General features: G+C 34.2%; 1 protein-coding gene across 11 annotated transcripts in view; it reads left to right on the top strand.

Annotated features, from left to right (window-relative positions):
* Positions 1 to 1,238: 1,238 nt before the first annotated feature.
* Positions 1,239 to 26,523, top strand: part of SLC4A10 (solute carrier family 4 member 10) — a 307,876-nt gene continuing 282,591 nt past the window's right edge. For 6 of the 11 annotated variants that reach the window (XM_082691268.1, XM_082691263.1, XM_082691261.1 and 3 more), the window contains exon 1: positions 1,239 to 1,492. Coding sequence is in view for 4 of the 11 variants with exons in the window: in XM_082691270.1 (XP_082547396.1) it covers positions 1,445 to 1,492 (48 nt within the window). In the remaining 7 variants the exon portion in view is untranslated. The remainder of the gene's footprint in view (positions 1,493 to 26,523) is intronic. The other 5 variants (XM_082691270.1, XM_082691264.1, XM_082691265.1 and 2 more) reach the window with 3 other exon arrangements.

Raw genomic sequence — 26,523 nt, 5'->3', positions numbered from 1 at the left:
ATAGAAATAATTCTTCTAGAGAGGTTATCACTTTTCTACTAATAAGTTGTTTGTGATAATCTGCTATAGTCATGTGAGTGGAAAGAGAGCCTTTATTTATCAATCTGTGGTAGAAAGTCAAGTAGGGCCCCAAATTAGCAAATTCTCAATTAACACCTTGTTATTTAAGTCCTTGGAATCATCTCTATGTGTTGTGCACAAAGTTGCTACTCAAATATATGAATCATTATGATTTATTAAAAAAATGTTTTCTTATCATCAGAATAAGTTTATTGTAAAGAATTGTATTGAGAAGGTAAACAGATAAAAGTTATTAATAATTCCACCTATGAGGAATGTTGTGGAAAATTCTGGTGTGTTGCTGAAAATAATTCAGTATTCATTCCTGCTGATGACTGCCTTTTAAATCTGGTGAAAATCTTGTTTAAGATAAGCTGTCTGAATGATTTTTAGTCATACTTGTTTAACCCCTCTTCATTTGTAACCTCTATACTCAGCCTGGGATTCAATGATACATTTATTTCATTACTTAAAATACTCTGGATCTATAATCAATTCTAGAAAATATGTGGTCACTCAGCAGCCATTATTAACTTCTTTTCCCTAGAAAAGAGCTCCTCTGGCTCATTTTCTCCCATGGATTAGAGAATCCCTGTACTTCTCTTTTGCTGAGACTTTTAAGGCAAAAGGGTACATGCTTAGGCTACTCTTGTCAGATTCATTTTCTTTTCAAAATGCTTTAGTATCTTGATAATTGCTACTATCAAAATACTTTCTTTCCTTATTATTGTTGTTGGGAAGTCATAGAAAAATATATTTTATTTGTGATAGTGTGTGACTTACCTAAGTTTCTTATAATTAAAATATTGTAAAGTATCTGTCTACCCAATTCTTACTCTGTCAACAATGTTTCAGTCTCACTAAGGTGTATCAATTTTGGTGCCATCTTATCTGTCTTTAAAAACCCCATCTACTCAGAGCAGGACATCTAGTACACCATATTAGCATCCTCTTGTTTGAATTATGTCTCCTGTGGGGTCTGGGAATGAAGTGAAGTGCCTCAAAGTGTTAAAATCTGGCTGAGCTGGTTGGAGTGTACCTTGGATGAGTCTGTATAAGAAGTTGGCATCTTAGGCAAAATTCTTAATGTCCATTAGACTTGCAGCCTTTCAGGCTGTATTTTATACCAGTAGCCAGGTGTGGGCAGTGACACAGGGCTTGGGATATCTCTCTTACCGGCCCAGGGATCCAAGGCATTCAGTGCAAAACCTGGCCAGCAGCCCGAGTGAGTAGGAGCCATGTGACTCTGGTGAGTTGGAGTGTGCAATTGCCTCCTGCTTCAGAGCTACCTGATCCGAATACTAAGCAGAGCGAGTGCCGGGCTGAGTGTAGGACATTGAAGACACTGCAGAGAAAGGTGCTTATTCCAGAGGCATTACAAAACATGGAGATTAAAGACCAGGGAGCTCAAATGGAGCCGCTGCTGCCTACGGTAAGAGACAACCTGCTGTCACAGATTAACCGCGTTTGCTGCAGAACCTGTCAGGCAAGCGGTCGGCTGGCTAGATGCAGTGATCGTACTTTTGGGGTGGTGGATAGCTCCCACGACATATGGACAGGGGTCTCCTCCCATCTCGGGTGACTGAAATGCATAACGCAAAGCACATGATTTTTTTCCCCCTTCTTCTCAATATGGATGCACTACGGTGATGAAATGTCTCATGTTTGCTGCTGTTTGAAGAGATGGCTAGGTTTTAGCAGCAGGGGCAGCTGTGTGTCTCTCTTCCTGCCTGTTTCTGCCTATCTCTGTTTCTCAGGCTGTGCAGTGGTGGCTGAAGACCCTGCAAAGAAGCCCCCCGCCTCTTTTTTTTTTTTTTTATCATATTCCATTCATGTTAAATTTCCTCTCTGTGCCTGATCCCCCGGCAGGGAGGTAAGGGAATCTGCTGCTGTTGCAGCTGCAGAGATTTAGTCTGCAGAAACCAGGGGAAAGGAGAACAGGAGGATATGTGTGTGTGTGTGTGTGTGTGTGTGTGTGTGTGTGTGTGTGTGTGTGTTTGTGTGTGTTCTGTCGGTCTCTTAAAAGGAAATGTGTCATGGTTCACATACAAAGAAGGTATGCATTTTGGGGGACAAGCAGACAATTTAGCTTAGAATATCTGAAAGGTTCCTGAATTGTTATTTTAGAAAAAGCCTGTTTATTTCTGGATCTTAAGACACCTCCCTAGATATAATTCTTGGGTAAGTAGTTGGTTTGCCTATCCTCTCCACAGTCTCTCTGGCTGGCTCACAGACTTTGTAGCTCTTCAGGCAACATCTTTCTCAGTCTGGAGCAGCTGATGTTGCTATGTGCAAGGGGAAAAAAAAAAAAAGAAAATAACAACAACAACAACGACAACAGTATTTTCTCGATGCAACAGAAATGCCAAATGTAAGCTTCCAGCCATCTATCAGCATTATCACAGCTCAGCTTCCAGACATCTATCAGCATTATCACAGCTCAGAACAGCAGAAATTTCCTCCCTGCACCAAATCAGGAAGAGGGGCTGTTCTCAGCTCTGTGTTACTCAGGTTGGTGACCCACCTTGCAGACTAGGGACTGGCAGCAGGCTGTCCATATCCAAGTCCATTCCGAGGCTTTGAACACATCTTAACATCAAATGATACCTCGGAGGAGGGGGTGGGCAAATTCTGGGCCACTGTATTTTTAGGGCCTTACCTCTCCTGCTGGGCTCAAAATCTGCAAAAGATGCCAGTTTGCATCCGGAATTGGCTGTGGCTACTGAGCATGCTCAGTTTTCCTCAGGACGCTAGATTTGGGCCGGGAGGGAGCAGGAGGATGGGAAGAATGCAGGCATCACCACTGCGAATGGAGGCTAAATAAAAAGCAGGGCAGTGAGGGGGGAAAAAGGGAGCATATCAATTAGCCTGCCTGCTTAAAAGTAGAGACATTTCTTTATGGACCAAAGCAGAGTTATTTTATGAAATGGAGAGTAAAAGATTTGTCTATCTTCCCAAACTTGAATCGATACATAAATTAGGATTCTGTGGGTACTCAGAATAAAGGATGGCAAGAATATCAGAGAACTACCATTTCTTGGATAAAAGGAAGGAACTATACATAGGAATTGAGGGATGGAGATTTAGGAAAAGTTAAGATATAGGGGAAAAAACCTTTTTTTGGGGGGGAGGTGGTTTGGAAGTTGTCCTAGAAAAGCAGGTTGAAGTCAATCTTCATGTGGCATATGAGTTGTCACTTGTAGGAAACACTTAAAGGGTTTGGGACAAAATGAGGATTAACTGGAGGAATTTACAAGGGGATAACTTTACTGGGCTAGAAGGGCAATCAGTGTGTGACTTAAAGGAACAGAGAAAATACAAGGGTAGCTAGAAAAGAAGGTTTATAATCAGTTTGATGGAAATTTTTGAAGAGTCAAAAGTTGCATTTTATGTGGACAACGGCCAGTACAGAATAGTTACATAGTTACATAGCTTAATGGCAAAAGAAGATCATGCTAGCAGTTCATTATATGAAAAATAAACTTGACAGATTAAAAGGATGCTGAATTACTAGGCTACTTTGATATTTATATAGTATTTTCAGCTTTTCCATTATGCCTTTTTATTTCTTTTAGTTTTCAGAACAATCATGTTATATAAAGCGGATTTTATTATTTTATTTTAAAAATGAGAAATTGAGGCATAGGGAATTGGAAAAACATGTCTAAGGTCACACAGTATTGAAGCCAGGACTGGAATATAGGTCTTCTAAAACTAGTTCAGAAAAAAAGCACTCTTTCTTTCTTTCTTTTTTTACATTACATTATTAATCAGGCTTATCATAATCAGATCCTGGACTGGAGTTTTTATACTTGAAAGAGAAAGGAAGAAATAGCTTTGGACTCTGTTTTAGAAAATTAATCAGATGACTTTGCAAATAGTTATGTAAGAAGCAATATGGCATACTATTTAAAAGCAGTCTAGTAGGTCTCATTAGTAAAGATAGAATTAATCTTTTGAAAGTATGAAGCTAGGAATTTAGGATATTGCATAGGACTTCAAACTTTTCATTGACATTCAGAGTTGAGTTTGCTTCTAGGAGTAACCTGACAATCTTTAAATTATTAGACCATGGAAGATACTTCTAGGAGAATATTTTATAACAAACATTTTTATATCATGCCATTTAATTTTGGTTGGCCATTTAATTTTGGGTGATACTGTAGTGGTTCCATGTTGGATCCCTTCTAAAATTCTGTTTAAAAGGAACTTATTTTAACTTGAACTTGCTTATAAAACTGCCCTGAGGTGTGGAACTAGAGTAAAGATTGCTTTTTAAAGGTAATTTGTTGGTATAGAGTAGGTGGTGGAAGATAGCACCTTTTAAAATGCTAATTCTAGATTTCCAAATGGCCCAGTTTATTGCTTTATCATGAAAAAGAAGTTATGAAAAGTCTTTATTATTAAATTGGGGAAAGGGAAATGGGACTAAAATGTCTAAGTAACAAAAGAAAACATAACTTGGCTAAGTAATATTGGTATTTTTATTTTACTTAGATAGTAATTTAGATTATAATACTAATTTAATGAAAACATACTCTCATAGTAATGCATAGTACACACATAGTGTAGTTATACATAGTAATACATAGGAAGCAAGATGTGTTATAAGAAACAAATTCTTTTCCTCTTTATAATTGGATTCTTACTCTACAATGGTGAGTGACCATAGAAATAAATGTATGTATAGGGTGCTAAGGTTGCTGATGAGTGGGAGAGTCTAAAGCCTACAAGATTAAGTTTATATTAAAGATATTGAGGTCAGATGAGGAAGTGAGATATTTTTGATGGAGAATTAGAAAATATCTGGACAAAGGTCTGGAACTCAAATAGAGTCAGTGAGTACGGCCACAAAAATATTCACACTTCCAGGTGTCATTTCTTCCCAACCTTGGAATGATGGTTGCTTCGGTAGTCTAAGCTGGGCGGAGACAGACTACAGTGCGTTGCATGATGCTTCGAGTGAATGGGGAAGTGTGGGTGCCGCGTTCTACCCTTTGTGTAGAGAAACTCCCCCCTTCCACATGTTCATACCTCATAGAATACATGACGCTGATCACTTGGCTTTCTGTGAGGATACCACTTTCAATCTGCATGGTAATATTAGTTAAGTTTTATTTATTTTTAGGTAAAATAAATGTAAATTAAAGTTCTAATATATTGTCTCACTTAAAGAGTTGTTTCAGATTCTCCTTAGAGATAAGTTGCTCTTATTTAGAAAAAAGAATTAACTAGTACTTATATGTCTTTTATGGAATCATAAATATTTTGGTCAGAAAAGGACTGGAGAGCTCAACGCCATATTTTGGGCTAACTCCTTAATTTACACGTGGTGAAATTGGATACCAAAGACATAAGAATGAGCATTTAAGGCCATTCTGCCTACACCAGTTAATGGCAGAGCTCAGATCTCTTGATTCTTTCTACCATTGTATAGTTCCTCCTTATTTTTTTTTTTTTTTAATTTTATTCATTTATTTGACAGAGAGAGAGAGAGAATGCGCACAAGTAGGCAGAGTGGCAGGCAGAGGGAGAGGGAGAAGCAGGCTCACCCTGGGATCATGACCCAAGCTGAAAGCAGATGCTTAACCAACTGAGCCACCCAGACACCTTGTGTCATCCCTCTTCTAGCATAGGGTAAACATCTGAGCGCCAGATTAAAATGGTGATGGTAATTGGACAATCTTTACAAAGTAATAATAGGTACTGTCTCGGGCTCACACTAAGCGCAGATGTCTCTAGTCTTCATGATGATCCTGAAAGTTTGCTAATGTTATCCAGCCTTGCAGATAAGAAACTGAGGCTGGGAAGATTAAGTACCGAGGTTTACATAGCTAATAACTACTGAGCTAGAATTTGAAAATACTGCATCTAATTAAAAAGTGACTGTTCTCTTTAATTAGAACCAATTAAAAAATAAAAGGAACACCAATATAAAATGTGCTTTCTCATCTACCTCTTCAAAAGTGAAAGTACTCTCATATAAGATGTGATAAAATGCAGGCCGTATAGTACATGATTCCACTTATATAAAAACTTCAGAATAGGCAACTTCTTAGAGACTAAAGTAGATTAGTGGTTGCCAGGATCTGGGGCAAAATTGGGGAGTGATTGCTAACATCTATGTGTTTCTTTTTTGAGTGATGGAAATATTTTGGAATTGCATAGTGGTGATGTTTGTATAACATTGCGAATGATACTGAATTTTATGCTGCAAAATGTCGTATTTTACCTAAAAATATTGCAAAAAAAATGTAAGTTATTGTTTAATCATTATCACTAAGTGGGAAAAAGGTGAGGATCTAAACAATTCTTATATAAGTCATATTTATATAAATAAAGAAAAGGTCTACTGGAATATATATTCATGAATATTTACAACTTACACATACATATATGCATATACTCGCACGCACTTGTGCACACACACACACACACACACACACACACACAAACACATACCCTGGATAGTCTCTATCATAAAATTTATTCTTTTTGTCAAGACAATGCTGAGGTTGGTCAGGATTTCAGTAGACTAATTGCAGACCTAGAGGTCTTTTGAAATCTATCTTTAAAGTTGAGTTAAGAGAGTATTAGGCATATCCTATATATGAGAGAGGAAGAGAACTATTTAACTTGGATCAATTTTTTTTCCTCCCAATCATTTTTCTGAACTTTCTCTTGATCTACTTTAAACTTTAACATAAGGAACATCAAAACACCTAAATTTCTAGGAAAATGCATTTTTTTTTACATTGTATATCACTGTGTTACCAGCAATTTTTTAACACAATTGTTGTTCTAGCCTCGTATCTTATATGTTACTGTGGACTACAGTAAGTCAAACTCCAAGGAAAACATTGATTCATTATCAGTCATTTATAGTGATTTTCAAAGTATGTTTCTTCTAAGATCTTATGATGCTTAAGGACATTTCTTACATATCATTATAAATGCATATAATATATCATATATATAATTTAAATATCATAAAATTCTCCCATTGTAAATGTACAATTCTATGATTGCCAGTAAATTTACAGAGCTGAGCAACCATCACTGCAATCCATTTTAGAACATTTCATTGTCCCAAAAAGCTTTTTCTAGCTCACTTCTGACCCTGGACAATAATTAATCTACAGTTTGCTGATTTTCTTTTTGTTTCTGTAGATTTGCCTTTTCTGGACATTTAACATAAGTAGAATTGCACAATAGGCAGTCTTTTGTATCCGGCTATTTTCACTTAGGTGAACCATTCTTGACGCCCATTCATGGTGTAGCATGTATCAGAAGTTTGTTCCTTTTTTTTTTTACTGGAAAGTATTATATTGTAAGGATGGTAGACATTTTGTTTATTGAGAGTTTGGTCATTTGTATAGTTTCTAACTTTAGGTTATTATAAATGGGGTTGCTATAAATTTTCATGTGTAGATCTCCATGTGGACATATATTTGCATTTCTCTTGGGTAGAATCCTATGAGTGGAATAAATTAATATAAGATTTCATGTATAATGTTCAAAGAAATTACGATACTTGTTTTCAATGAGGTTGTGCCATCTTACATATACCAGCTGCACTATAATATTAAGGTTTTGGTTTCTCTACATTTTTGCCAACACTTGATATTTTCTGTCTTTTTGACTGGTCATTTTAATGACTGCGAAGTGGTATGCTCTTGTGATTTTGATTTGCATTTTTATAATGAATAATTGTCTTAGTCCATTTGGTCACTGTAACAAAATAGCATAAACTCAGTGGTTTATCAACAATAAAAATTTGTTTTGCACAGTTCTGGAGGCTATGAAGTCCAAGATCAAAAAGCAGCAGGTTTAGTGTCCGGTGAGAGCCCATTCCTGGTTTATAGATGGCTATCTTTTGGCTGTGTTCCCACATGACAGAAGGAGAGGGGAGCTCCCTGGGGCTTCTTTTATAAAAGACTTACCCAAAGGCCCTACTATCTAATACCATGACTTTGAAGGCTAGGTTCTAATATACAAATTTTGAGGAAAAACATTCAGTCTACAGCAATAATGACATTGAATATCTTTTGATGTACTTATTAGCCATTTATTTATTTTCTTTGATGAAATGTCTATTAAAATATTTTATTCATTTTCAAATTGGTTGTTGTCTTCTTGACTTCTAAGAATTTTCTTATATATATATTTGTATATATATATTGGATACAGCTTCCTTGCCAGAAATATGATTTGTGGGGCACCTGGTTGGCTCAGTTGGTTGGGTGACTGCCTTTGACTAGGTCATGATCCTGGAGTCCTGGGATGGAGTCCCACATCAGATTCCCTTCTCAGCCGGCAGTCTGCTTCTCCCTCTGACCCTCCCCTTTCTCATTCTCTCCCTTTCTCAAATAAATAAATAAAGTCTTTTAAAAAAAAGAAATATGATTTGCAAATATTTTCTCACTGTCTAGCCTTGTCTTAACTTTCTTAATGGTGACTTAGAATGCAAAAGTTTTTAATTTTGACAAAGTGCAGTTTATCAATGTTTTCTTTTTTTGATTGTGCTTTTGGTATTGAATCTAAGAATTCTGCCTAAACCAAGCTTACAAAGATTTTTATTGTATTTTTTTTCCTAGGAGTTTTATAGTTTCAGTTCTTATGTGTAGATCAGTGATCAATTTTGAGTTAATTTTTGTGTATGGTGTGAGGTTAGAGTCTAAATTCTTTACGTATATATATCCAATTGCCCAAGCACCTCTTGTGGAAAAGGCCACATTTTCCACTGAATTTTTTTTGCCAGCTTTGTTGAAAGTAACTATCAGTAGAAGGTCATTTTTTCTTGGCTCTGAGTTCTGTTCTGTTTTTGTGCATTTCTTTACCCTAATTCCACATTGTCTTGTTTATTGGTTTCATAGTGAAATCTGAAATCAAGTAGTGATTAAGTTCTTCATCCTTGTTCTTTTTTTTTAATTTTTTATTTTTTATAAACATATATTTTTATCCCCAGGGGTACAGGTCTGTGAATCACCAGGTTTACACACTTCACAGCACTCACCAAAGCACATACCCTCCCCAATGTCCATAATCCCACCCCCTTCTCCCAAACCCCCTCCCCCCAGCAATCCTCAGTTTGTTTTGTGAGATTAAGAGTCACTTATGGTTTGTACAGGCAATACAATGGCACTAAATTCATATCTCTCAATAGTTACCCTGAATCCTTGTTCTTTTTCTTAATTGTTTTGGCTGTTTTAGGTTCTTTGCATTTCCATATGAATTTTAGGGTCTACTTATTGATTTCTACAAAAAACCTGCAAAGATTTTGAAAGACACTTTTTAGAAATTTTTTATATTTAAAAAAAAAATTTTATGAACATATAATGTATTATTAGTTCCAGAGTTACAGGTCTGTGAATCGCCAGGTTTACACAGTTCACAGCACTCACCATAGCACATACCCTCCCCAATGTCCATAACCCCACCACCCTCTCCCTACACTGCTCCCCCTGGCAACCCTCAGTATGTTTTGTGAGATTAAGAGTCTCTTATGTCTTATCTCCCTCCCGATCCCATCTTGTTTCATTTATTCTTTTCCTACTCCCCAAACCCACCACGTTGCATCTCCACTTCTTCTTATCAGGGAGATCATATGATAGTTGTCTTTCTCTGATAGACTTATTTCTCTAAGCATAATACCCTCTAGTTCCATCCACATCGTTGCAAATGGCAAGATTGCATTTCTTCTGATGGCTGGAGATTAATCCATTGTGTATACATACCACATCTTCTTTATCCATTCATCCATTGATGGATATCTAGGTTCTTTCCTTAGTTTGGCTATTGTGGACATTGCTGCTATAAACATTTGGGTGCACGTGCCCCTTTGGATCACTACGTTTGTATCTCTAGGATAAATACCCAGTAGTGCAATTGCTGGGTCATAGGGTAGCTCTATTTTCAACTTTTTGAGGAACCTCCATACTGCTTTCCAGAATGGTTGCACTAGCTTGCATTCCCACCAACAATGTAGGAGGGTTCCCCTTGAAAGAGACTTTTTTAAACTTACAGATCAATTTGGGAAGAATTGCCATTTTGGCAATATTGAGTCTTCCAAAACACATACATGGACTATCTATGTATTTAGATCTTTAATTTTGTATGGGAATGTTTTGTAGTTTTATTTTATTTTTTTCAGTGAGGACCTCTATGTAGTATATCTAGGATGACATAAAAATTTCTGGATGCCATTTACATACAAGTTCCTATGTTAAGCATAGGCCATTTCCAAATATTTCAGGACTCCAGAAGTCTTCCAAGAGAATGGAAATAGTGATTAATCTATGGGATTGAGTGGGATAGTGTGAGAGCATATTATAGCCAAGGACTTGGTATGGTTTTGACTTAGTGATAAAGTTCTTACATCGGTATTATCAAGACTTGATCATTCATCATGAAAATTATGCTCTAAGGATCTAATAAGCAGATTTTCTTTTTAAGAAGTATTTTCCCATTGCATATTGAATGTGTTAGGTTGCTGGAGTGCCTCCAACATTTATTTGTATCTGTGCTGCTTCTTGCTTATTCTGAGAAATCAACATTATTTGGAGAAGTGCTTGCTTCCTAATGACTTTTTTTTTTGGATTAATGGGGCTTCTATTTCAAAGATGATAACCTAGTCACATTCCAGAAAGCAAATGTTGTAAAAAGTACTTAGGTATATAACAACTACTGGATGGAATCAAAACAGCTCTGCTGATGAAGCACATTTCATTCATTATTGTTAGATTCACTGTTCCTTTCATAAGTACAGAGGTGATTTTCTGTTGATATTTAAACTGCTCCTCTTAAATCTTCTGATTTTCTCAGAAATAAGATTGTGGTTAAAAAATGGAAAAACATGAGGACATCAAGACATAGACCTAATGTATAATTTAATTTGTTATTTAAGTGCATATCATGTACTTTGTGTTTTATTAATGACTAATGTTATGATATAAATGCCTGCCAAAAAATCTGATATTACATAATTTTACAAAGCACTTTCAGGAGATACTTTTTTTCCTCCTAAACAAAGGGATTGTTATTGAAACTTTATATTCAAGAAGCACTTCATCAGAATCATTATGTGGGCTCATTAAAAATATAAGTTCTGGGCCTTACTCTAACTTGAAGACTCGAATATCAAAGAAGTGGTGCCAATAAACAAGAAATATAAAAACTGTCTAGGTGATTCTTATGTACACTGAAGTTTGAGAATATCTACCTTAAAAAATTAACTGAAAACTTACTATAATATGTCTGAATTGGTTTAGCTGTGGGAATGCTAGAAGACCAAACCTTGCCCCCCCAAAAAATAAATAAATAAAGAGGGGTACTTTTTGTAGGGCATAATGGATTACAAAACTGCTTACTGTTCATTTTACTCACTTAGCATTTATTACATATTACATATCACTTTGTAATTTATATGTGTATATAAAATTTTACTCATATATAAATACACATACATATAACTTGTTTCCTTAAATAGAGAGCTAGATTCTTAAAAGCAGAGTCTATTTCACATAATTTTGTGCTGCTCTCTAACAGTGCCAAGTGCATGCAAGTCCTTCTTATACATATCATGGGTAATATAATAAGCAGCAACACTAGTAGACATCACTTGTCAAGAGCTTAAACCTTGGAGTCAGACCATTATAACTGTTCTAACTGAGTATGTACCCAGCTTTGGCAAGTTTCCCAACTGTTCAAAGCCTCATTTTTCTTACCTATAAAATAGGAATGATAACCATAATAATATCTACCTCAGGTTCATGAGGATCGATGAATTATATATGTATAATGTACATAATTATGTATACACATTTATGTATGAATTATACTGTTTGGAGTAATTACTCAAAAAATGACAGCTATCATTGTTATGACTACTGGAGTAATATTCTCATTTGAATGAAAATAATTGTACTGAAGATTTTATACCCAATATGCATAGTTAATTCAATAATGAATTATTGATTTACTAATGCTTATGCAATAATTTGAGTTATCCTTTTGACAGTAAGAAGATGCAAACCAATAATATAATTTTTTAGTATAATAGAATACATTTTTCCTAACTTGAAAATTAATACTTATTTTTTAGAGGTTAGAAAACACAGAAAAGTAAATATAAAAGAAAACATTCGTTTTGTTATTTTTTAGCTTTTTGTTTTGAGATAAATTTTGCACTTACACAATAATTGCAAAAATAGTACAGAGTTCCCATATAGCTTTCATTCACTTTGCCATAATGTTAACATCTTACATAACTATAGTTAATAATCAAAAAGAAATGAAAATTTGTGCAATTCTATTTACTAAACCACAGTACTTATTAGGATATCAAAGAACTAATGTCATTTTTCTGTACCAGGATCCCATTTTTCTGTTCTAGGCATCATGTCTCTTTAATCATCTCCATTGTGAGTTGTGAGTTATTCAGTCTTCCCCTAACTTTCATAACCTTGACACTTTTGAAGCGTACAGGGCTTTTTAAAATTTTTTTATTTTTTTTAGATTATCTCTCCATTTGTGTTTGTGAGGTTCTAATAATAAGATTGGGGTTATGTATTTATTTTCAAGAATACCACTGAAGCGATGTTTCTTTCTCAGTGAGTTATATCAGGGGATAGATGATGTCTTATTTTGGGGGATGTTAACCTTGGTTATAGGGATCTCTGCTGGGTTTTTGACTGTAAAATTAAAAATCTCCCCTTTGTGATAATGAATATCTTGGGAGAGATATTTGAAGACTACTGCAATGTCCTATTTTTCCTCAAACTTTTGGCCACAAATTTTAACATTAATCGGTGACTATTTCTTGCTTATTATTTATATATTACTGTGGTGTTTGCCTATTGGTGATTATCTGTTTCATTCCTTCTGCATTCAGAAATTAAGATTTTTCTGTAGGGAACAGCTTTCACTTATCCTCCATTTATTCATTCAATTGCTCATTTCAGTATGGATTTGAGCTATTTATTTTATTTTCTGGGCCATATTCTAACACTCTCACTTCCAATTTCGTTGCTTTAATGTTTTCATCTTTGGATATTAGGAGCTCCTTCAACTGGCTCTCGTCCTTTCAACATGCTCTCATTCTTTTTTGAGCACTTAGTGTCCGGCACTGAGATTTCCCAGGGTCATCTTGTATTTTCTGTGCCTCAGCCCTGGAATCCATCATTTCTTCAAGGAGCTACTAGGCTAATTTTTGAGGCTATTATAAATACTGCCAAAATTCCTTCCAGAAAGATTATATAACCAATTTTTATTTTCACCAGAAGGCTCACAAGCATTTTAAAAATGTTGGCAATTGACAGTGTTTTGCTAACTCTTTTGTATTCCATTTCCAACTTTACTATAGGTAGTGTTTCTCTATCAAGTATTTTTTTTTTTTTTTTTTTTAATCACAGTTCGGAAGTCTGTTGAAATATCTGAAAATTCTTTAGTTTGTTCACCTCCCTCAAATTATTACCAAAAATGCTGCTTATAGTTACTAGCTTATCTTTTTTTTTTTTTTTTTTTTTTCCCATACAGGGCTCCATTGTACATTGAAGGTATGAAACTCTAGTCCCATCATTGCAGACCCATACCACATACCATTTTGGCCATGAAAATTTTCAATCATCTTTGAATGAATGAAATCATTCACCTACCTCTTCAAAACCACAGACATTCTTTAAAAAATTTTTTCTTTAAGAATGAAGCTCAGAGAGGCCCAATTCAAAAGGTGTTTCAGTGTCTTATGTTCTTTCTCTGCCTAACTGATTATTAGTCTATGATAGGCACTCAGGTTTTATTTGTTGCAATTAGATGATTCTTATGTACAGCACTTTCATCTTTACCACTCCTTAAGAGGAGACTGTCATTCTTATTTGAGCCATCTAGGACCTCCTTTCATATCACCAAAACCATATTGAAGAAGTACCTGAAAATCCTGGTGACAAACTTGACAGAAGTAAAATTCTTAGACCTTCTATATGTTGTTACTTAAGTAAAACAAGATTTGGACTGTGCTCATTACTCTCTGATTTAATAATTCTTTTTGTCTTTATGTGGCTTGAAAAATACAATTAATTCTTAAGAACTGAGATTCAGGTAAATCTACTTTAATTCAAATAATTTAGTAAACAGTTATATGACAGTAATTGTTTTCCATTTGTCTTGGCATTGTAAGCTAGTAGTTTCTATTTAGTCTTTAGCATAAATATCCATTATAAATGGTTATCATAAGAGCTAAACAACCACAAATCTTATACATCCACTCTCTTAGCTAGATATTAGAAACTGTTTAGTCACCAGTGCCAGTCTAACAAAGGAGCTGTAATTTCCAGTACAGACCATTTCTGTAATACAAAGTAATATAATATTTTGCCAAATCTTTATAAGGACAAAATGTAGAAATGATGAACTTAATATTGACTTCATCCATTTAAAAGATCAGTGAAGTTTTCTTGTAATTCAGGAAATTCTAACTATGGTAAATCCATTGAAAACATGCTGAATTAACCTTGAACCCAGCTTTTTAAAGATCAGCCTTTCATGAAATTACTTCAAGTAGCTTTTAATTTCACTTATTCCCTTTCATGATTTAAAAACATTATTCCATTTCTTTTTGCATACTTAAACTTCCTTATAGCTCTTCGACTAAGAATATTACATGGCTTTCTCATCTAAACGAACTTCTCCCATTTTTAGAAATGGTTGCATGGTCTGGCACAGGTTAAGAAAGGGCTTATATTTTTAATTTCTTAGGACAGTGATATATCTCAGTGCAAAGTATATGGTTAGCTCAGTAGCTCTCTTAATTTCAAGTAGGCCAAATATTTTAGAATGAATTCTATACCCTAACTTCATGATTCCATTGAAACTTTTGACATTAGAATCAGTTTTTCTTGGAAAAATACACTTTCCTGGTGTTTCTCTTGGTTCTGAAAATACCTTGAAGAGGGAATAAAAAGGCTTCAAAAGTTTATTGAACTGCAGATTTTCCATGAAACAATAATTTGGTAATTAATGTTTCAATAATTTATGAACATATATTTACATTTATCTAAAAAATACTTATTTAGTATTTAGCATATTTAGAAAACAAGAAACAAGAGTGCTTTACAAAATGCAATTGAACTTAAATACAAACATTAATATATGAAAGGTTCATATATTTTAAAGAATCTAAAATTTTAACAGAGTCCGTTACATTAATTACCTTTATGGCAGCCTTCCTATTAGATGAGAAAGGAGGAGGTAAACAAGCAGCTTTTCTGTCTTTTAAGAAATGCAGCAAAGATTCCACCTATGTAGGAAGGTATAGTAAAATGTGCCAGTCGTGGGCTTAAGAAACATTTTGCACTGTTTTAATAATAATGTCTTTGTGCAGGGGCGCCTGAGTGGCTCAGTGGGTTAAAGCCTCTGCTTTCAGCTCAGGTCATGATCCCAGAGTCCTGGGATTGAGCCCTGCATCAGGCTCTCTGCTCGGCAGGGAGCCTGCTTCCCTTCCTCTCTCTCTGCCTGCCTCTGCCTACTTGTGATCTCTCTCTGTCAAATAAATAAAATCTTAAAAAAAAAAAAAAAGTTTTTGTGCAGACAATCCACGAAAAAGAGAGAATAAGATCAGTACAAACAAATAAGACTCAAAGATAATTCGGATTATCTTTTTAAGTCAATAGTTTCAGTATTCTGTGGCCTTTTATGAAATGGTCAGTCAGGTGTGGCCACAAAGACACAGGAGAGGGGGAGGAAGAAAACAATTTCCATCCTTTGCGACCATTCTTCAAAGACAAAACAAACACACAAACTAAGCAAAATAAAATTTATTGATTAAAGATTTGGGGGCCTTTTCAGACTACAATTAGAAATGACAATGAGGTTACAATAAGATAAGGACAGATGGATTTTAATCCAGCTAGCATTTCACAAAAGAGATTAGGCATGTGAGAGTTAGAGACCATTTGATTTTCGGAAGTAACAATCGAATACTCAGAAACAATTGAGGAGGACATTATGCTAAGTGAAATAAGCCAGACACAGAAAGACAAATACTACATGATCTCACATATATGTGGAATCTAAAATAGTCAAACACACAGAAGCAGCGAGTAGAAGAGTGGTTGCTAGGGGATGGAGAGAAGAGTGTATGGGGAGGTATGGGTCAAAGGTACACAGTTTTAATTATGCAAAATAATCAGGAGAGTCTCAGAAAAGCCATGTTTTACTGACAAGCCTCTGGAGAGGGACTTGCTACATGCAATGCAGGGGCAAGGGGAAATGCTATCTTTTGATCAGATGACAGAGGACAGAGCAAGGAAAAGTTAAGGCCAGAGCCTTTATATGGAAAAGAAGGGCAAGGCAACGCAGGGTAAACAGTTTAGAATTGTCTCGTTTAAATAATTCTGGTGGGCTTTGCCTTAGAGGTGTCTTTGGTTGTCTGGCACCTGGCCCTGGGATGATTTAGGGTAGGAGAATCATTGATTTGGTTGTGTGAGTTAGAAGAGGAGGAAGTTGGTGGTATAGATTTGGGATTGGTTGGTTTATATATGAAAAGTTTATTTGTAAGCAGGTTGCTAATTATCTTTGGGATTTAGCTAGCCCCGAAAGGGATAGTCCTCGTGGGTCTCTAAGGCCCCCAATGCCCGATCATCAGTAATATCAAAAATAGGAAAATATATTTACTGTACATGGTCCCGTGATGAATGGATTCCAAGTAGACAAAACTAGAATCGACAAAAACACAAAACCAATGGGTATCCTCTATTAATCTATAAATTCTGTTTTAAAAGGAAATGGAAAAAGAGTACCTGTCAGGCTAAGTGTGACCCTCCCACCTTATCTACATCCATGTATAGGAAGGATTTAGTTTTATAGCTCCCATGGAACTATGGACATTGATGGAAATTTTATTTAAAAATCCCAGATACTATTTTTTATAACACACAACCTCTTGTGATAATATTTGCCTATAGCTAATGTAAGTTTATATATAAAACTTAATAAAGAGAATATATATAGGGGAGATAACATATCATTCTGATTAGCTTCCCTCTGATTTTTCTCCCCAGTCTTTCACAAGTAGATTAGTGATTATTTTATGTTGGTCTGACTTTCTAATAATGTATTCCTTTCTGATAAGCCATGGCAGTGGTATTATATTATATGAATAAAGATACAAGAGTTCACCTTTGATTATTTTGGATAAAACCTGCTCAAGAAAACACTGTATTGTTTGGACTTGATTATATTTTCAAGAAGTTAAGATTTTAGAAAATGTAATATTCCCAAAGAATTTAGTTTTGGCTGAACATTCAGATTGAAAACCAAGTAAGGGAATTTTCATGAATCTGAGAGCCAGTCAAAATAAAGAGCAATGAACATTTATCAAATGCAGAAAATGTGTTTGGAAACTTTTTAAACCTTACTCATTTTTGTTCACCTGAATTAGATATAAAACTGCCTTTAGTAAGAGGAAGGATTTACCTTTGAAAGAGGGAAAGGAAATAGTCTAAGCAAAAGGTGATAATACAATTCACTAGAGATAACTTCTATTAATGTGCTACATGACTGTTCTGTGAATTGAATCTAGTTTTTTTTTTTTTCTTTTTAGATTTTATTTATTTATTTGACAGAGAGAGAGATCACAAGTAGGCAGAGAGGAAGGCAGAGAGGGAAGCAGTTTCCCCGCTGAGCAGAGAACCCGATGCAGGCCTTGATCCCAGCACCCTGGGATCATGACCCTAGCCGAAGGCAGAAGCTTTAACCCACTGAGCCACCCAGGCGCCCCTGAATCTAGCTTTTAAAAAAGTTTAGCAGAAGCTTAAATTTCCACAAATATAATAGTTAACTATATGCAAAACTTATCTATTGCCCCAAATTTTATAAAACTCCTAGCTTTATGAACTAGTTTCTAGTGCTGGTGGGCTTTTTTGGAAAGTCCATGTAATTTCTATGATCCGTTTATAATGTGCCTACAGATTAATTGATTAAGTTTCCACAAGAGTCAAGTTCAGAATTAGGCTGGCAATGTATTTTATAAGTAGCTGGGCATGAGTCTGTCTCGCATATTAGACTGTGCCTGAATCATGTCTGTATCCTCAAGTGCCTGGTACGTGACCTGGCATATAGTAGAAGTATACCATAAAAGGTGTGTTGAGTTAAAAAAAAAAAAAAAAAAAAAAGCACGTTTTTTGACTATATGGTGATGGCTTATAATGCAAATTTAGAGTACCCTCTGTTTAGACCCCTTGGCTTAATCCCATTAAACACTAGCTACATTTCTTTGTGATGTTCTTCAATTTTAGCAGTTAAATTTAGTAATTCCTTTAAGTCAAACTGACTCTTAGGGTGCTAAGAATAAAAAAAAATGCAAAAATTTCTCTTCAACTTGTTTTTATCAGTTTGAATTTTGCATCAAAATACATGAGAAATATTTTGATGTTGTGAAGCAGAAAATATTAGGCTAAATTAATAGTTTTTTCTTATAATTCCTGGTAGTGTGGAAGTTTCTATATATACGTTGGAGCTCAAATTCATACTTTTACAGACCATTAACTGATTTGGAAGAGATTGGAGGATGTGTTTTCAAATGTCTAAATAAGTAAATACATATTTTGTAATCAGTATTTCTGATAATGCTGTCAAATTTTAGCTAGCAAATGCTTTCTCCCTTGTAAATTAAATTAGTTCCTTCAAAATGAGACAGAAGCAATACCACAGATATTTTTATATTTGATATATTGACAAAAGCTTATGGAAAGCCTAGCTACTATGATAAGAAAACATTTTACATTTGTTGAAATTCTTCCTTTTTCCCAGTTTTTGTATGTGTTGTTTCCGGAATTTTCAATATCTTAGGTAACAAGATAATGTAATTTCTAACATTTTCTTCATTTATCCACGTTCTAAAATAGGTACTGTTCTTGTAGGGGTTGCATATCTTTTATGCTCAGAGATTTTAGAATAGCTTTTTAAAAATCAACTTTTTCTTTTTCTGGTATGATTATACAGGATCTTCCTAATTGAAGACTTAACAAAATCTATTATGGTTGTTCTTCCACTTGGAGAAATCAAATTACTCTGATTTAACTTTGAAACTAGGTGGTTCTTTGGAACCAAGTATTTAGCAACATTTACGTGCCTATCATGTTTAATCATGTTATAATTCTTCAAATAATTAAACTAATTTCAGGTATTTCAACATCTGTTAGGATGATTGTCAAGGAACATATTTATTTTCATGTCCAAATTAGAGGTGATTAAACCATGAAGAATTTGAAATATTAATTGATAATCAAGATGATAGTCTAAATCTGTGTACAAGTCTCATTTTTTATGTACATGACTAAATAAAAGGAACTTTTGGATGTTGTTTGACCAATATTTGAGAACATTTAATACAAAGTGATTTTTATTTTTATTTTTATTTTTATTTATTTATTTATTCATTTTTTAAAGATTTTATTTATTTATTTGACAGACAGAGATCACAAGTAGGCAGAGAGGCAGGCAGAGAGAGAGAGAGAGAGAGAGAGAGAGAGAGAGAAGCAGGCTTCCTGCGGAGCAGAGAGCCCGATGCGGGGCTGGATCCCAGGACCCTGAGATCATGACCCGAGCCAAAGGCAGCAGCCCAAACCACTGAGCCACCCAGGCGCCCCAGTGATTTGTATTTTTAAACTAGTGTAGACATTCAGCAAAATCTGAAACTAACTTCAAAGCCGATTTAGAATAAATGTATAAATTAATCTGTTCAAGAAAAGAACTGGAAAAAGATATAAGCACAACATAGTTAGGGGGATGATTAGTTATCTAATGTGTTCTTGTTAGGGAAAAAAGGAAACCTAGATTCATTGAATTAAAAATGAAAGTTACAGGGGCGCCTGGGTGGCTCAATGGGTTAAAGCCTCTGCCTTCAGCTCAGGTCCTGGGATCTAGCCCCACATCGGGCTCTCTGCTCAGCCGGAAGCCTGCTTCCCCCCTCTCTCTCTCTGCCTGCCTTTATGCCTACTTGTGATCTCAGTCTGTCAAATAAATAAATAAAATCTTTAAAAAAATGAAAGTTATAAAATATTACATATTGTATAATTCCATCTATATAAAACTTAAAAATCAAGAAATACTAATCAGGACAGTGATGACTCTGGGGAAGAGAGGTAATGTACTTCAAAGTTTCTTGGTCTGGATGGTGGTCACCAACATGTGTTTATTTTGTGATAACTCAGTGAGCTGTAAAACTTGTGACCTCTATGTATTTATATATGTGTGTCATATTTCAATAATAAGGTAAGAAATTTTTAAAAAATACTTATCAATTAATGCATGGATGAATTAACAAATGAATATTAAGAAAGGTTTCTTTCTCATTTAGCTGAGGCATCAGCAGAACTTTGGCTTTGTCCCTTACCATGATGAGCAAATTTGTTAGCAAGTTTATGACCTGGGTTTGTAAGTTGTACTGGTTTGTTGCATTGACGGTCACCTGTAGTGATTCTTAGTTTGTTTGTAAAATATTAACCCTAGGCTGAAATTAGCAGATAAGTTTTTTACAAACTACTCTCAGATTTTAAAGCTTGTAATAAAATTGAAAAAGAAATGAAAGCGTTAGTATGACATTATTGACATTTATAGTAATTCTCTTTTGAGCTATTTTTTTCTAGATTCAATTTCTTTAAAATTTGAATATAGATAATTTCTATTTGTGGATTTCATACATTGTAAAACTTCTTTCCATCATCCAGACAGCATATAGATTAGACAGTTGGGTTAGAGCAGTGAGACTAGTGTATATGACCCAGTAATAGTACTTGGGGCAGAGCAAGATAGCAGCCCAATTAAATAGCATGATAACGGTTTTTTAAAAGCTCTTTGGTTCTTTTACAATAGCATCTATGCATTTTTCAAAATATTATTGGATCTATGGACTAATTTCTTCCTCCTCCTTCCATATATCTGTGAAGTAAGTAGCATAGGCAGTATTATTTTCTAGAAAATGTGATCAACAAATTCAGGTTCAGTTGGACATTTGACCATCATGAAATAAGTTAATGGCAGAACCAGGACTAGAACCCAAATACCTTACATCTTAACTTGATCAACATTTTTCAGTTATTCTGTGAAATGGCAGAGTTACCTTATAATTTCCTCAGGTGAGGTTGCAACTGTATTTTCTCAAACAGGTATCTTACATAGTCTGCTAGCTCACTCATTCACTTACTCATTCAGATATTTTTGGAAGACATACACTGGGTGTCATTGGGTCTTAAGGACTTAGCGGATTTCATTTTTGCATATAAGCTTGGTGCTTACTTGGCAAGAACTTTGATATTATTTGATATTATGATATTTATTGGAGTATTATTATTGCTGAGACTCTAATAATTGAGAAGTAGGACTAAGAATGTTCTTAAAAAATATAACATTCTTCAAGCTTTAGAAAATCAATGTAATGAGGGGCGCCTGGGTGGCTCAGTGGGTTAAGCCGCTGCCTTCGGCTCAGGTCATGATCTCAGGGTTCTGGGATCGAGTCCCGCATCGGACTCTCTGCTCAGCAGGGAGCCTGCTTCCTCCTCTCTCTCTCTCTCTGCCTGCCTCTCTGCCTGCTTGTGATCTCTCTCTGTCAAATAAATAAATAAAATCTTTAAAAAAAAAAAAAAGAAAAGAAAATCAATGTAATGAACTTGTAAAAAACACAGAATCTAAGATTTCAACTAATCACCATGTTGACTGCTGGACTCCTCTAGTGTTCGCAGAATTAACCTTTGTTTTCAGCTTGGTATTTATGCTTCCAGACCTGACATGTACTTGTGCTTTTTTATTTAAGCAATATTCTGGAGATCTATGCATGTTAGATGGTTGATCTATTTCATTATTTCACTATATATTCCATAGTCAATGTTAACTATTTCCTATTATGGGCATTTAGGTTGTTTTCAAAATTTGTTTTCTTTTTAAACAATGCCTCAGTAAAAAATGTATGTATGTTCTTTGGAGTAGGTACTGAGATGTCTATTTGCATTGAAATTTTTAATAAGTACTGAGAAAATGATGCTTCAGGTTGACTAATCCAATTTTTGTGTGTTCTATGAGATATTTTGTTAACCTATGCCTTCTCCCAAATGTGATATCATGTAAAAAATTTGTTTTCCAATCTAATGGGTTAAGATATGTGATCATTTTCAAATTTGTATCTCTGTAGAATACTATTATTTAGATCTTTTTTTTAATCCATGCCTTCTCCCAAACATAATATAAAACTTTTTGTTTTGCCAATCTAATGGATAATTTTTTTAAAATTTGTATTTCCTTAGAATATATTTTTAAGTTTATTGTTTATTTCTTCCTCTGTGAATTGCCTATTCATACTTTTTGTCCACTTAAGAAAAGACTATGTCATATGATCTCACTGATATGAGGAAGTGGTGATGCAACATGGGGGCTTAAGTGGGTACTAGAAGAATAAATGAAACAAGATGGGATTGGGAGGGAGACAAACCATAAGTGACTCTTAATCTCACAAAATAAACTGAGGGTTGCTGGGGGGAGGGGGTTTGGGATAAGGGGTTGGGATTATGGACATTGGGGAGGGTATGTGCTTTGGTGAGTGCTGTGAAGTGTGTAAACCTGGTGATTCACAGACCTGTACCCCTGGAGATAAAAATATATGTTTATAAAAAAAAATATCACTCTAATAAAAAAAAAAAAAGAAAAGACTATGTTTTTCTTGTATAACCAACTGAGCCACCCAGGCCCCCCTGAAATTATTCTTTAAGAAAGACTTATCCTTTCTCTCCTATTTATCTATTTATCCAGACATTTATTTGTATCAATACAAACTTAGCATATTTATTTTATGTACTGACTTATAATACAATACTGTATTATTTATTTTGTTGCTCAAAATGTTCTAACTTTCACCATTGGGAACTTTCAGGTTGGCTCCTAATAACTTTTTGTTGTTGTTGTTTTGAGAGATTATGTTGAATTAAGGGAAAAGATACATACCTATGTCATGGATTAAAAATCTCAAAAGTAATAACCTACACAAATATACCTATTTTTCCAACATATTGATATTTTGCTTTAAAAATACTTATATGAGGAAGTGGAGATGCAACATGGGGGGTTAAAGGGTAGGAGAAGAATAAATGAAACAAGATGGGATTGGGAGGGAGACAAACCATAAGTGACTCTTAATTTCACAAAACAAACTGAGGGTTGCTGGGGGGAGGGGAGTTGGGAAAAGGGTGGTGGGGTTATGGACATTGGGGAGGGTATGTGCTATGGTGAATGCTGTGAAGTGTGTAAACCTGGAGATTCACAGACCTGTACCCCTGGGGATAAAAATATATTATATGTTTATAAAAACTAAAAAAAATAAAGGAAAAAAATACTTAAAACTTTAAGTGATAGAGGACATTTCATTTTTTCAGGATTCTTTTGTATTTTGGCAAGTCCCTCTTTAAAATTTTTTCAACCTATTACTGTCTAATTATATTTTAGTGACAGGGTATTAAATAGTGAATGATCTGTTTACTGTTTATAAAAGTTGGTAAATTAAAACAAAATATCTACAAACAAGTAATATAGGAAGCAATGCTGCTCAAGAATTATATAATTATTTGTTTCTAAATAAGTGAGGATGTGTAGAATATATTATTGTGACATTATATATATATTATATATAGTGACATTATATATATAATATATATGTTATATATATTATATTATTGTGACATTATACACATTATAAAATGTGACCACTATTCAATAATTTATTCAGAATTCTTGAAAATCTCTCACCTTTGAGATTGCATTCTAATAATATGTGTAAGAGTGTAACTCATATAAAATTGAATATCATTTTTGCATAAGAATGATAACTTTGAAATACTGTTTGGTGCATACTGTCATTCAAAAATTTCTCATTTGATGCTAAATATTCAAGCCAATAAAAGTTAGAACTCAGAATTAGAACATTCGTTTGTAAGAATTTTTAAAAAATGTAGTTTGCTTTATAAATATACAGCTATATTTTGAAATGCATAGGTATTCTTAGTTAATACAGGTGTTTATTTATTTTCACATGATGAAAACCAAAACTCATTTAAAATAAAAATTGAGAATGTTATGGTCTTAAAAATAATGACCCCAGCTTTGCGCAGTGGCAGTATCGTAGCCAATGAGGTTTATCCGAGGCGCGATTATTGCTAATTGAAAAAATAATGACCCGAACATGGGGAATGTATGCTATGTCATCAGATTTACAAAGATTTATAATTTGCTGGATTCAAAGACATAACATTTCAGATGATATTCAATATGTATTTGATTTTCTTTCTACTTTAGCTACTTTATCGTCATTAAAATGTTGTCTAGGTGTAGCAAGTTATGATAATGAAAATAATAAATTTAAAGCACTATAGAGTAAATGAAGTTCCCCTCTGACTATTTTTTAATTAGTTAATCTATTTGGATATATGGTGGAAAGATAAAGGACTCTTATGTTAACTAGAGTTACTCTGAACGTCAGTTTATTTGTCTGAAAAACAGAAATCTAATAATAGCTATTTTGCATGGTTTTTGTAGGTATTTTATATGGCACATAAAAAAGAGCCACAAATGTTAATTCCCTCCTTTTCTGCTACGCCATACAAAATTTATAAAAATAAAAATGTTTCATAGTCTATCCAGATTTTTTCTGGATTTAGTTGAGTAAATCCCCATATTGAGTAAATTCCCCATATTTGATCTAGTTAGATCACTAGAATATATGTAAAGAATCAATAAGAAGAGAAAGTCCATAGGAGTTATAATAATAATAATAATAATAATTTTTTATAATAGAGCAAATGTTAATAATTGGCTGGGAATATGTTTTATCAAATTATAACACCAACTTTTTATTACATATGATATATGATATATGATATGAAGATAGACATTTATAAATTTGTTAGTTGTTTCTGTTACTTGGAGATTATTAACATGGGAAAAAAATAAGATCTTTCTACAAAATTAAAAAGCTATCTTAAAAATCTAAAATACGAAGTTATAATAGATATGGGGCCAAGATGTAATGCTCAGAATTTGACTTGTTAATAACATGGTTTCCCATGTTATTAGTTAATACAGGTTTTTTTTTATGGCATTTATGGCAACTCATGCCATAATTTCTTATATATTTTTTCTTTCCTTGCAAGCAATGTGTTGCTTTTAGATGTTAATTGACTTGTTAAGAGGTAGTCACTCTGCTCAATGTTTACATTTCTTCTGAATTATCCAATTTTTTGGCATACATTGTTTATAGTAGTCTCATGATCCTGTGTATTTCTGCAGTATCATTTGTAATGTCCAGTCATTCCATATCAGATTTTGAGTTCTCTTTTTTCTTAGTCTAGCTAAAGGCTCATCATTTTTGTTTATTTTTTTAAAAAAACAGATCTTAGTATTGTGATCTTTTCTCTTGTGTTTCTTGTCTCAAGGTATGTTTAGTGATTCCTTTGCCATCTTTATGATGAGTTTCTTAGTTGTTTGGTCTTTTGTTCTTATTCAGAGTCTGTTGGGACTTATTGAATCTGTGATTTGATGCTTTTCATTAGTTTTGGGAAATTCTTAGCAATTATATTTTCAAATAATGCCTCTCTTTCTTTAATTTTTGTCCTTCTGGAATTCCAATTCAAGTTACGCCATCTCAGCAGATCTGATGTCTCCTTACACTTTCTTCTATTTTTATATTATTATATATTCTTCTATTTTTATATATTTATATTTATGTTTTCTATAGATTGCCTCTTTATCCCATTTTATAGGTAATTTCTTCTGACTTATCCCCAGTCCACTGGGGACTTAGTTTCAGTCATGGTAGATTTTGTTTTCAGAGTTAGTTCTATCTAGTTGATTCTTTTATACATATGCAATGTTACTTTTTATAGTTCTAGTTCCTTGCTGAAAATATCATCTTGCTTTTATTGACATAACCGTAGTAATTATGGTTTTTTAAAAAAACATTCTCTGGTAATTCTTTTCCATGGGGAACTGATGGGTCTGTCTGTTTCTGTTGTCTGTTATTTATGGTGGTTCTTATTCATGTTATTATAGCTCTTCTTTGTCTGGTTAGGTTTGATTATGTGCTAAATATTGTGTTTATAAAATTATTCATAGAAATAATTTAAGGTCTAGGATGATGTTGTCATCCTTCTGAGATGATTTTTTTTTTCCTCTGTCACTGCCAGGCATCCAACAAAGCAGCAATTTTGGATGATCTTAATCCTACTTCAGTATGTGAAATTTTCTGTGCCGCTCAGATAGCTCAGTGCGACGGGAGTCAGTGTGAAGCCCATTTTACTTCCAGTTTATCCTTTCATATAGGTTACAGTCTTTTGACATCTCAGTCATACCCCTAAGTCCTCCAGATCTTGCTCTCTGACTCCAGGAGGTTGTCAGGAATACAGCTGAGTCTCTCAATCAGATCAGAGC

The sequence above is a fragment of the Mustela nivalis genome (genome assembly GCF_964662115.1).
Source record: "Mustela nivalis genome assembly, chromosome: 11".
NCBI classification, from domain to species: domain Eukaryota; kingdom Metazoa; phylum Chordata; class Mammalia; order Carnivora; family Mustelidae; genus Mustela; species Mustela nivalis.
Note: the sequence above shows the minus strand (reverse complement) of the source record. Positions and strands in the feature narration are given on the sequence as shown.